The 12552-nt window shown below is 38.0% G+C and overlaps 2 protein-coding genes across 4 annotated transcripts in view; one reads left to right on the top strand and one right to left on the bottom strand.

Moving 5' to 3' along the window:
- Positions 1-8528, top strand: part of LOC113529128 (E3 ubiquitin-protein ligase TRIM9) — a 28772-nt gene extending 20244 nt beyond the window's left edge. Inside the window, exons 5-11 of one of the 3 annotated variants that reach the window (XM_026918100.3) lie at positions 61-214; positions 398-472; positions 1806-1966; positions 2650-2788; positions 3093-3396; positions 3823-3985; positions 4277-8528. In XM_026918100.3, the coding sequence (XP_026773901.2) occupies positions 61-214; positions 398-472; positions 1806-1966; positions 2650-2788; positions 3093-3396; positions 3823-3985; positions 4277-4321 (1041 nt within the window). In that variant the 3' untranslated portion in view covers positions 4322-8528. The remainder of the gene's footprint in view (positions 1-60; positions 215-397; positions 473-1805; positions 1967-2649; positions 2789-3092; positions 3397-3822; positions 3986-4276) is intronic. The other 2 variants (XM_026918103.3, XM_026918102.3) reach the window with 2 other exon arrangements.
- Positions 8177-12494, bottom strand: c30h1orf131 (chromosome 30 C1orf131 homolog). The gene is made up of 7 exons (XM_026918104.3): positions 12297-12494; positions 10633-10931; positions 10464-10523; positions 10246-10341; positions 9508-9597; positions 9374-9414; positions 8177-8979 (listed from the first exon to the last, which is right to left on the bottom strand). The coding sequence occupies exons 1-7, from the start codon at positions 12388-12390 to the stop codon at positions 8853-8855; spliced, it is 807 nt and encodes a 268-aa protein (XP_026773905.3). The 5' UTR covers positions 12391-12494; the 3' UTR covers positions 8177-8852.
- Positions 12495-12552: the final 58 nt, after the last annotated feature.

The following is a 12552-nucleotide window of genomic DNA, read 5'->3' as shown; positions in this document are numbered from 1 at the left end:
TTATTTCTTTCTATTTTCTATAATTCTCTCTCTGTCTCTCTCTTCCTCCATCTCTGTCAGATCTCGGATGCGTTGATTAAACGTGTTCAGCTCTCTCAGGATCAGTGGGTGAAAGGCGCTCTGGAGCCGAAGGTTTGCCCCGAGTTCAACCTGAGCCTCAGCACCGACCCTCTGCTGCAGGCAATCCTACAGCTCGACCTTATCCAGGGCCGGGGTATAACACACACACACACACACACACACACATGCACGGAAAATGTTGTAATTGCGCTTCGTTTCATCTTTCATCAATTCTGCATACTCTTAGGGACACTCACCCCAAATAAATGTCCCATAATCCCTCAGTTTGCTTCCAGCTTTAAAGACACCATTCGCTTTGTTCCATATCATGTTTCAGATTCTCACACTCAGGAGTCTCCGTTACTGAGACAAAAACATGCAGGCGTCCAGAAAGAGACGCAAAGCGCAGGAGGTATTTCAGAACCGTGAATGTGTTCCCTGCTGAAAAAAAACAATAGAAACTATAGAATTTGTAATGATTTTAATGGTTATAATGGGAATTGTATTGGTTTTAATGGTTAGAATGGGAATTGTATTGGTTTTAATGGTTTTAATAGGAATTGTATTGGTTTTAATGGTTTTAATGGTTATAATGGGAATTGTATTGGTGTTAATAGAAACTCTAATGGTCCCTGTGGGTCTCTACTGGTAATTTCTTGCCTTCTTTTGGTGGCATGTTATGTCTAGTGGATACCATTAAGGACCAATAATGATAATGGTTAGCTGTTTAATGGCTAGCTGATGGTCTGTAATGGTATTTGTAATGGAAACCATTAGAATTTCTGTGATGGTTTCTATTATTTGTTTTTTTTTTCAGCAGGGTTGTTCCACCTGAAATATCCCTCTTCCCTTCCTGTTTAGGATATCACATTGCCTTCCTATGCTGATCCCTAAATAGCTTGCTAATCACTTAATTACTGATTAGCACGCCACTGTGTACAAAGACATCCCTCTCTATTCCAGTTCCTGACATTACAGGGATTGCTTAGCAAGTGCTAATGTGACTATTAGTAAATTAAAGCTAGCGCCATAACTCCTTTTTGTCCTTTAGTGTCTGTTTAACCATGTTAGCATGCTAACATTTGATTCAGTGGTTCTTTTTTAGAGTCTATTCTAACACGTAATGGTCACAGAGACAACTTTAAACAGCTCACTGTTTATTTTCTCTTCTGGGACGGCTTTCAGAATGTTATAAATGTGCTAAGAGCTAGCTACAATGTTAATGAATGGATTACATAAATAACTTGCTAGGTAATCGGCTAGTTCTTGGTTTAATTTATCAAAAGCAGCGTGCGTAAATTAGAAAAATGAGTCTGGAAGACAAATAATGGATGCTAAAGAAATGTGCTATATGCTTTATTTCCTTACAACAGTATTTGAAATTTCAGTGTTAAAAGAGTTTGGTATGTTTCATAAGATGGCCGACGTCCTAGCAAGAATGCTAACTAGCTGTAAATGGTTATGAATATTAGTATCGTGCTCATCGTATGTAGGAGACTATCTTACTTTTGTTTACTCTCAGACATAATACTAATATTTATTCTCAAACTTTCCCCTTAATAATCATTCAAGTGATCAGCACAGAAAGACAGCTTCCACCACAACGTCCGCGCTCTGAGCCACAGCCTGCCCTCATGCATGCTACCTCACCCTCACCCCAACACTTTTACCCTCAAACAGCACCGTATCTCTCTTGGCTTCTTCCTAAACACAAATATGATACGCTAAATCATTGTGTATTTTAGCAGAGAACCCTGGAGTCCCTCCTGCTCCTTTACTGGAGCTGGAGAAGTGTTGCCTGCGAAACAACAGCGCCACTCTGGCCTGGAGGATAATTACACCCCAGCCGCTGCCTATGGAGGGCTACATCCTGGAGCTGGACGATGGAAACGGTGGACAATATCGGGTGTGTAAAAAGCTTCTGTATGAAGATTTTAAACCTCCAGCAAAACAAGAGAAAGACAGGATTATGTATGTAATTATACTGTATATGTATAAAATATGAACACTGCTCAAACACTAGCAAAAGGTGCTGATTGGTTCAATCTAAGAAATAGCTAGGTGGGTGTGGTCTAATATTCTAAAGTGCATGCTTGTATAATCCTTGATTTGGTGAGATTTGCTTTAAGAAGTTTAAGTAGTGATAACAGGAACTCACTTGATTCTCAGATGTTCCATTAGGTAACTATAAATGGATAAAAAAAATTGTCATTCTTTAGTAAAATTGCTGTGATGTACTGTAAGGGGACATGCTGTTATAAGAAAATAATCAACTTCACGTTGGGAAAAGTAACTCCACTTCATCACATGATCCCGTTTTTAATTATTTTCCCAACCAGCATCACTTTGTCCATCATGGACATCCTTCAAACACTGAAACATTGAACTTTGTAGATTTTATTTCACAAAAAATCTGTGAAGCACTTTTTTTTTTCTCTGAAATGCCCAGGACAGAAGATTCTGTGATGTTTTCTCTCATGAGTTCAGAACATTTTGTTTCATCTCTGAATTTATAATTAATAGCAAACATGCTGCATATTTTTACATCTTTACCAAATGTTTCCCCTCTCTTCTTTCTCTCCGTCTCAGGAGGTGTACGTGGGGAAGGAGACGGTGTGCACGGTGGATGGTCTCCACTTTAACAGCTCCTACAACGCTCGGGTCAAAGCCTACAACTCCATCGGAGTCGGGGCTTACAGCAAGACCGTGGTCTTAAAGACATCCGATGGTTTGTGTCTCTCATTTTCATCCACTTGTTTTCTCTGTTTATTATCACTCTTCCTGATCATAAACAAGAAGGACCCCTACTGAGCAGCAGTAATTATTGCCTAAGGAAAACTCTTAGTTTGTATTGAGGAAGGGCATCCTGTTGAGAGACTAAGGATCTTACACTTTGACTGATTAGCACATGCACAAGTTACATAATGTTGAAATCTCTGGCTTTCTGGCAGTCCTGGGATTTCACCTCACAACCACTGAGCTACCAAAACCCATTTTATGATCTTGTCTCTATGTCACTGTTTCTTTGGCAGTTGCCTGGTTCACCTTTGACCCTACCTCAGCGCACAGAGACATCGTTCTCTCCAACGAAAACCAGACAGTAAGCTGCAACAGCTACGACGACCGCGTGGTGCTCGGAACGGCTGCTTTCTCCAAAGGGGTTCATTACTGGGAGCTCAGCATCGATCGCTATGATAACCACCCGGACCCTGCGTTTGGTGTGGCGCGCATTAACACGGCGAAGGATGCTATGCTGGGGAAAGATGATAAGGCCTGGGCCATGTATGTGGATAACAACCGTTCGTGGTTCATGCATAACAACTCGCACACCAACAGGTAGGTGGTTTAGAGGTCAAGCATTGAGGCACCAGTGATCCAATGCTTTCTCCACAGGAAACTGGTCTGTATACATGTTTCCACAGCTTTGGGAGCCCCTACTCTAGTAGATATATCCATCTTAGGTGGTTCCATCAAGCAACTTTAAGGATTCTTTGGTTTTGGTTGTATGCAGAACCCTACAACAAAGGGCTGTCTCATTTTTTACAAGTAGAACCCTTGAAACCCTTGAAAACTAAGATTCCTTAACTAGCCAAAGAACCCTAAGACTGTGGCTACACTGTTGTTGTTCCTCAGAGACTGAGGTAGAGTTTGGACAAAATTACCTTAGCCCCTGCTACAAAACTTAAGCTAAAGTGTATCTACCTTAAAGATTCTAACTTTCTCATAAATGATTTCTCAATATTTCTCTCTCCATCTCTCCAGGGCTGAGGGGGGGATAACCAAAGGGTCGACTGTTGGTGTTCTGCTGGACCTAATGAAACACACTCTCACATTTTTCATCAACAAAGAACAGCACGGCCCTGTGGCCTTCGAGAACATGGAGGGGGTGTTTATGCCTGCGGTCAGCCTCAACCGCAACGTACAGGTGTGGTTGCTTGCTCATATCCTCACTTTTTCTACAGATTAAAGGGGAAAAAACAACAAAAATTGTTTCCTGGACATTCCACAACATTAAATGTAACTATACATAGAAAAAAAAGTATGATGTGCCCCTTACACCAAATTCTAAAAGAATAAAACACTTTGGGGCATGTAATCAAGTCTGTTTCACAGCATGCTCCATCCATTGGCTGGTCCTCTTTTGGGATGATGTCTTTGTCTGGACAGAATCATAACCATAAAAAATGTTACAATGAGACTTTTCTGTATTTTGTAGGTGACCCTAATCACAGGCTTAGAAGTACCAAAGAACATCAAATAACAACCTCTGACCTGTGGGAATGCGGTACGTCTGGGTTGTACCTCTGGGTTCTTTTTTCTTCACGAGGCAAGCCGCTGCTCGACGCCATTTGATTGGTGATCAAAAAGGACTTTTTAAAAACTACAGTACATCTCAAATATATTTGTTTTTTTTCTGCATTTTTAATGGAATCTCAGTGTGTACAATCAGAAATCAGTGTGTTTACAGTAAACTCATCCCAGGCGGCGTTCCCTACAGGAGCAGTACGCTGTGAAGGAGAGTTATGTCTGTTTATCCAAACTTCATCCATCGTGTTCTTCAAAATGTAAGCTTAACCTGGTTATAAATGTTTAGCTGATGTAGATGCTGAAGCATTTAATGGTGAAATTCTGCTTGGTAGGCTTTCATTGGGGTCAGATTGACTAACCAGCAACATGACCTACTTGCTATATACAGTGTGATGTATCAACTCAGCATAGCCAGCATTTTTGCCAAGTGGCAACTGTGAGTTACAGTTTTCATGCTTTTGTCAACTTGACCAAATTTCAACTCAAACTTGGATAAGCATATTGAATCTCTGGAAGCTGTGCAAAATTGGCAAATACCTAGTGGCCAAACAGAAAGGTGAGCTACTAAACAATGCTGGGATATTTATTTAGCCAGTAAATTACTAAAGTGGTATTTATTTGATGCACTATTGAATTACCTAGTCTTCTGTATGTACAGAACATTTGGAGTCTGTAGACCTCAAATGGACTGAAAATTTGTTTTATGCTTTTCTTGCATAAAAGAAAATCACGATGACTCAAAACTTATGTTTTGACCAGATTTTGATATAGAAAACCCCATCAAGATCAACAATACTTGCCTGTTTCCAGTTGCTCTCACCTACAAAGGTTTTTTTTTTTTTGTTCCATTAGGGGACCCCTTAAGGATTCTATATAGGGCTTCAAAACAGAGCATTTTAGTAAGCTATAAGGTTCCACTTTGGTGGTATACCATTGATTGTTCCATATTTAGGTTAAAGGTTACACAGAAATCCAAAGCCTTCTTTCATTTGTCCCACTAGAGAAACCTTTAAAGATTCTACACAGAACCTCAAAACAGATGTTTTTAAGCTACAACCCATAACCATTCAAAGAACCTGTGGGGAACCCATTGTGGATGAAGCATGACCCATTCATCCTACTCTTCTGTCTATTCTTCTGTATTTACAGAACTAGCACCAAAATTTGGGGTCTGTAGACCTGAAAAAGACTGAAAATATTGTCTAGGCGTTACTTGCCATCAGGATGACTTCTAAACAAACTCTTGACCAAACTTTCTTCAGAAAAAACTCCTGGTCAAGATCAATGATACTTGCTGATTCCCAGTTGCCATCACTTGAAAGGCTACATCTAGTACATCTAGAACTCTCGTTTGTCCCAGTAGGGGAACCCTTAAAGATTCTATGGAGCTTCACAACAGAGGGTTTCCTTTTTAGCAAGCTACAACCCATAACCATCCAAAGAACCTGTGAGGAACCCTGTTTTCTAAGACTGTTCTGGAGAACACATGGCCCTCAGGCTTTCTAGAAGGGCCGTCTTTGGTGGCACCACTGTCCCATGTATTCTTCTGCACTTACAGAACATTTGTGTTCACTTTCTTGTGAGCCGGATGACTCTTAAACCCCTGACCAATTTTCATTTTAAAAAACCCCCAACTCTTCCCATAGACAACTATGATATTTGCTTGATTCCAGTTGCCATTGCTTACAGTCTTAGAAAAATAGGTTACTTCTAGCAACCTAAAGCATTCTTTGGTTTATTCCAAATGGGGAACCTTTAAAGATTCTGTGTAGAACTTTGCAAAAGAGAGTTTCCTTTTTAGTTACCCATCCAAAAAACCTATGAGTATACATAGATGACACATGACCCCTTCCTCCTTCGTAGGCTTTTTAGAAGGTTTTGATTTGGGGGTAAAGTTTGGACAAACTGGTGGAACTACCCTTCAACAGTACTCTTAGAACGCCACAAGGTTAAAACACCTTACACAAATCTCAGGTTTAAATACTCCGCTGGGTGGTGCTCCGGACACAGATTAAACTTTTACACTGCCATAGTTACTGTACTAGGCTGAACCTGTGTCTGGAACGCAGGACCTTACAGGACCATCTATGGTCTGGTTCTCTCAAAACTCTCAAGAACTTCACACATGTAATATCTTGGTACTTATATGTGCCAAAAGGAACAAACCGCAGATGGAAACGAATATTCTGGAAGAGTGTAAAACTTGTGAAAATATAGGAAAACCATTTGCTGCTTGTAATTAGACACGTATTTAGTCCTTCAGGATCTGAGACTGAAGCCTTTCACACTGTGATACATATGGAAAAACTGACTAACATTCCAGAGTAATTTCTTTATTTCTCTCTATTTCAATTTAATACTCTGCCCTTCTTTTTCTCCTCGTGTGATTTCTAAGCTGTATAGTTTAACAGTATTGTGGGGAAGTTTGTTTTATTTTGCATGGTACACTGCGGTAAACGATGGCGCCAATACGGCCTGAGCATGAGGTTTATGATCTTATATTATACTTGTGTTGTATATAGTGTAATGAAATGCAAAGTGGAAGCGTCACGCTCTGGTGTGGCCTGAAAGCTACAAGGTGTGCTGTGAATTTTTTTTCTGACCAACTGCTTATGCCTTAAGCAACAACAGCACAGAAACGAGTCATAGTCAGTATCATGCCAAATTTTTGCAATTAAAGTCTAAATAAATTGTGCAATTAAAAAAAAACTATTTACATTTATAAAATGTTACAGCAAAAAAATGGAATTTTCAAATACATTTAATTTTTGTAATTAGTCATAAGGTATGTAGAAGTTATAAAAAAAAAAACTACAACACTTCTTCAGGCACCTCAGCACATTTGAGGTGTAAGTAAATAGCGAGAGATGGAAATGGACCGTGTTTAACTCATAGCCAGTTTCCGTCTCAGTGTGGATCAAATCTTCGGTGCCAAAGTTCTCAAAGTCCTCATGGCAAAAAAGTATTACAGAAGTACAAACGGACTTTATCATGATGTGTCTGATGACCGGCCCTTTAATTACGGGCTGCTTGTGTATCTAAAAATCTCTGTTACAGCGTCACTTTGCTTTAACAGGCACTTTTATATGATTAGATCACAAATTCACAGCTAAACAGCTTCTTGGATAAACTTCTTTTCCTTTAATGAGATGGTTTTCTTACAAGATGAATTATGAGGACTTCATTCATAAGAAATAAATAAAGATGTGTGAGCCCTGACATTTATATCAGCTATTTGTAAAAATGTTCTAAATCCTCATTTGCAACTCCATATATTTGCAATTCTGTTGAAATACTACTTTAAAAAATTGCTATTTGACAGATATAAGCTGATGTTCTGTTGATCTGCCACCTTTCTAGATGTTGCACAATTGTATTACACCTAGTGTTCAAAAGTGAGAACTGTAATAAGCGTAAATAGAGGCCCAGTGGGCCAGGATTCACGCTGCCCCATGCTCGGGGGAGGAGCAGCCGACAGGACGGTTAATGCCAAGTTCATTCTGCAGATACAAAGATCTTGTTTCATAGCAAATAATCAGAATGAAATCTAATAGATTTCCACAAACAAAGGCAAAGTGTAAGTGCAAACAGTGTGTCTATGATGTACAGAACCATTTCTATTGTAAGATATACTACAAAGTTTGGGAGATGATAATGTCCCTGTATCAGAAATGCGCGCGCACCACGGACACATGCAAAGACTGTAACCTGCTGCTGTATATTTAAATGAAGCGAATTCAACAATCCATTAATACGCATTCAATGGCTTGATGTGGCTTGATTTCTGAAAAGCTGTCTGGTCTTTAAAAAAAAAAAAAAAAAAAAAAAATATATATATATATATATATATATTTTCCTCCAAAACTGATCAAAACACACCCCCTTCCTGTAACACGCCACAAACGAAGTTAATCTCGACCGAACCGTGCTGAACCCCCGAGTGAATTAAGAGCCTGTGTTTTAGATGATGTGCTGTGATTCCTTTATTTTGTTTGTTTTTCTACTCTTGGTTTCACTCCTTCTCCTGCCAATGTGAACGTTTTGTACCTTCGTGTGGTCTGTATATCGCATTACGACTGCATTGTAATTATAGCGTGTAATACAAAAGCGTTGTCTTTTCTCTCTCTTTTTCATAAATGAGTAAAACTGTGATGACCGAAGCGCGGGTCTGGGTTTCATTTTGTTTCATTCTTTATGCTCACACAGAAAACACAACAACAATTTCCACTCACTTTAAACTCCCGTAATTAACGCCGGGCAACGTGATCATATCGCAATATCGTGATATGACATCATCAAGTATCAGTGGGTTTACATCAAGTATTGTGATATTTCTTGGCATATCGTTCACTTCTACCCATAATGCACTGCGCATCATGTATTTCGATTACAGGTGAAGTTCGCAGTGGTGCAGATTCGGCTCAGTCCTGCTGAAGCAGCAAAATTCCTCTCTCTCTCTCTCTCTCTCTCTCTCTCTCGCTCGTTCACTTTCTCACTTTGCTGTTTAGTTTCTGCATGTCCTTCGAGCTCAGGACCAGCATGCCGTTCTTGAAGCGGCCCACGTGTCCCGTCGGTTCTGCGCCGGAGGAACCGGATTTGCGTTTCACATTCCTGAAAACAAACAAGCAAAAAAAATAAATAAAATAAATAAAAAATAAGTTATAGTTCTACCAAAAATATATGTACTGTACATGTATCCTTCATGTTCAATTAAAAAATATTAATAATAATAATAATAATAATTTAAAAAAAAAAAAAAAAAAAAAAAACACACTGTACTAAGACATTTCTTGGAGAAGAAAGTCAAAAATCTGAAAGTCTTTTTCCGTCCAAAATGGAACGGAATAAAGATGCAGTATCCGTGTACACTTCGACAAAATTATGCGGAACGTTTTATTAATATTTATTAGAATTACAATAAGAATTCGGAATACAGTCTGAATTTACACTCAACACCTCATCAAAGAGATTCACTGAAATAAATAATGATAAATACTTAGCATACTTTTGCTTCCCAGATGATTTCTTCTTCTTTTTCTGCGTGTCCTGCACGTCAAGATACACGAATATTAGTCGTATCACACACACGATCACACAAGATCTCGAGATCAATTCTCATTCGAAGACTCTTCGACTTACCGATTTGTCCTCCTCCTCCTTTTCTTTCGATTTTTTCTCCTTTATCATTTGCTGGTACACTTTATAATTGATGTAGTCCTTCTTTGGTGGCTGATGAAAGAGCAAAAGGAAATATAGAAGAATGAGAGAAAGTGAGAGTGTGTGTGTGTGTGTGTGTGTGTGTGTATGATTTCTGGTTTGGGACATATATCTGAAGCATGGCGAGTTTACAGAAGAAAAAAGGGGAAAAACAACGTAGGAAAAGCTACACACATGTTCTGAAGAAATGTTTAATATTATATACTGAATATTAAATTCAATGAAATACCAGGTATTTTTTTTAATCAAGATTTCGCCATTTGCGATACAAGTGTGCAGTAATTATTTAAAAAAAAAAAAGAACCTGAGCCATCGCTCGTCAGCTACAACGCTTCGTAAATATACTGTTATTTACAAAACTGCACAAAAAAAAATCTACGAGTGTAATAATTTTACCGCCTACGAATTATTTAAACGGGAAAGAAATTACGTAAAAAATTTTAAAAATAACATCCAATCAGCTGCTTGTTACAACAATTATGAGCCAGTGTCATAAAAGTAACGATCGTTCCTGTGATACTACCAGAAATCTTTTCTGACACAATTTACTCATCATGTGATCATTTGGCCCCGCCCCTTGGGGAAGTGTTTTTTTTTTTTTTTTTTTTTTTTTTTTTTTTTTTTTTTTGTAAGAATTTTTCGTATTTTGGAAAATCCTACCCTGGCTCCCAGCATGATGGCTCTGTCCTGCTCGAAAACTCTTTGCTGTTGCTTCTGGAATCCCGTGATGCCGAACCGGTGGACGTCCAGCCGAGCCTGTGGAGCGCACACACACACACACACACACACACACACACACACACACGCACAGGGACTCTTATACTGAATATGAATTCTCAGAGCACACTTGATGTAATAAAGCTGCGAAGTGAAGGTACCTTTTCCATGCTTAGAGCATGTTCCGGTTCCTTTTTCTTTCTCTCCTTCTCTTCAGCTGGCTAAGAACACACAGATAGAAAGTAAATATCCATCCATTTTTAGAAATTTTATCTACAATCTAGAAATAAAGTCAGGAATTCTTAAAGAAGAATACACATTCCTGCTCACTTTGGTTTCAGGTTCGAGAGCTCGTTTTAATTTATTCTTCTTCAGTGCATCCTGAAACGTAACGATCTCCACACCCGGCGCTTTTCTTTCTAAACGCTCGGAGTCGGCCGACGTCGAGGCAGAGATTCCTTCATCGCCGGCGGCGTCGGTCACATGACTCACGTTTGCGTCGTCTGTTTCATAATCGAGCTTATCGAAATTCTGCTCCTGCACCGTCACGTCCTCCTCGTCCTCTTCCTGCTTCATCCGTTTCCTCTTTTTATACTTTTTCTTTGACGGCTTGTCGTCTGGTCCATCTCCTGATCAGAGAGAGAGAGAGAGAGAGAGAGAGAGAGAACAAGCGTTCACATCATTATTAGACTCATTTCTACTGATAATAGTGATTCTTCTCCATCACTGTTTCCTTCCTGATGACTCCTCACTACCACTTCATTCTGTCCACAATAGAAATGATAGAATTTTGTAAATATGTTCAATAGTTTGTGATGCCGTGACCAAAGGCGTCTTTCTTTCCATAAGAAACGAGATATAATCTCTTACTTTCTATTCTGATAATGTTTTCTATTCTGATAAAATTCTATTATGAAGAAAAATCTATTCTAGTTTATTCTGATAAAATTTTATACTATTCTAATAAAACTGTCCTATTCTATTCAGATAAAGTTGTATTCTATTATGATAAAACCTATACTAGTTTATTCAAATGTAATTCTATTATACTCTATTGTGGTAAAAATCGATTCCACTTTATTGTGATCAAATTCTATTCAATTCTAGTAAAACCGTTCTATTCTGATAAAGTCGTATTCTATCGTGATTAAAAACCTATTCTACATTATTCTAATGAAACTCTATTATACTCTATTGTGATAAAAACTATATTGTAGTTTATTGTGATAAAATTCTGTTCAATTCTAATAAAACTATATTATTATATTCCCGATAAAGTGGTATTCTGTTGTCATTAAAAAAAAAAAAAACTATTCTAGTTTATTCTAAGAAATGTCTATTATATTTTACTGCGATAAGATCTTTTCTATTCTAATAAAAATATATTCTGATAAAAAAAACTCTAGTTTATTCAGATAAAATTCTATTCTACTCAATTCTAGTGAAACTATTCAATACTACTCTGACAAAGTTGGATTCTATTGTGATAAAAATATAATCTACTTTATTCTACTCTATTAAAACTAGTCTAATGTGATAGAATCTGGTTTATTCTGATAAAACTCTCCTATTTGACTCCATGAAACATCTTCTATTCTATTCTATTCAGATAATCCTGTTCTGTTCTAGTGTTATATTCCATGCTGAAGAATTCTATTCTATTCTATTCAACCTGTTCTGTTCTAGTATTATATGGAAGTATTATATTTCATGCTGAAGAACTCAATTCTATTCTATTCTATTCCACCTGTTCTGTTCTAGTATATTATGAAGAGCCACCACTTTATATATTATACAGTATTTACAATTAATACATTTATTATATTAAACATATTTATATATTATAACATTCAATATTTATACAGTATTTACAATGAACTAATTTCTTTTTATTTCTATGATCGACCACAATGCTAGGCAGAAATAGAAATGATAAACATAAACATTAATGTTAGCTAGATTAGCATTAGCTGGTTTGTTTAAAGGGCACTAACCAAAATCGTACAGTTTGTTCAGAATCCGATCTAAAACATCCTGATCCACATCGAAATCCTCTTCGCTTTCTCTTTTTGTTTGCTTCATCTTCATTCCAAAAAAAAAAAAAACAGACAGAAAAACACACACAAACACACTCTTTTTTTCACGTGGTCCTCTACACCTACTTCCGTATTTCGCGCAATGTCCTCTCGCGGCCACCGTAAGAACAGCCGCGTTTCCAGGAAGTACCGCGTCTCCAGGGGCTAAATTCTA

This window comes from Pangasianodon hypophthalmus, chromosome 30, assembly GCF_027358585.1.
Source record: "Pangasianodon hypophthalmus isolate fPanHyp1 chromosome 30, fPanHyp1.pri, whole genome shotgun sequence".
NCBI lineage: Eukaryota > Metazoa > Chordata > Actinopteri > Siluriformes > Pangasiidae > Pangasianodon > Pangasianodon hypophthalmus.
Note: the sequence above shows the minus strand (reverse complement) of the source record. Positions and strands in the feature narration are given on the sequence as shown.

Excerpts from the sequence above, each read along its gene's own strand:
- c30h1orf131 (XM_026918104.3), bottom strand. The coding sequence starts at position 12,390 with ATGAAGATGAAGCAAACAAAAAGAGAAAGCGAAGAGGATTTCGATGTG. Across the intron at positions 10,932-12,296 it reads GAACAAACTGTACGATTTTG|GAGATGGACCAGACGACAAG; the intron begins GTTAGTGCCCTT and ends CTCTCTGATCAG. Across the intron at positions 10,342-10,463 it reads ATGCTCTAAGCATGGAAAAG|GCTCGGCTGGACGTCCACCG; the intron begins GTACCTTCACTT and ends TGCGCTCCACAG.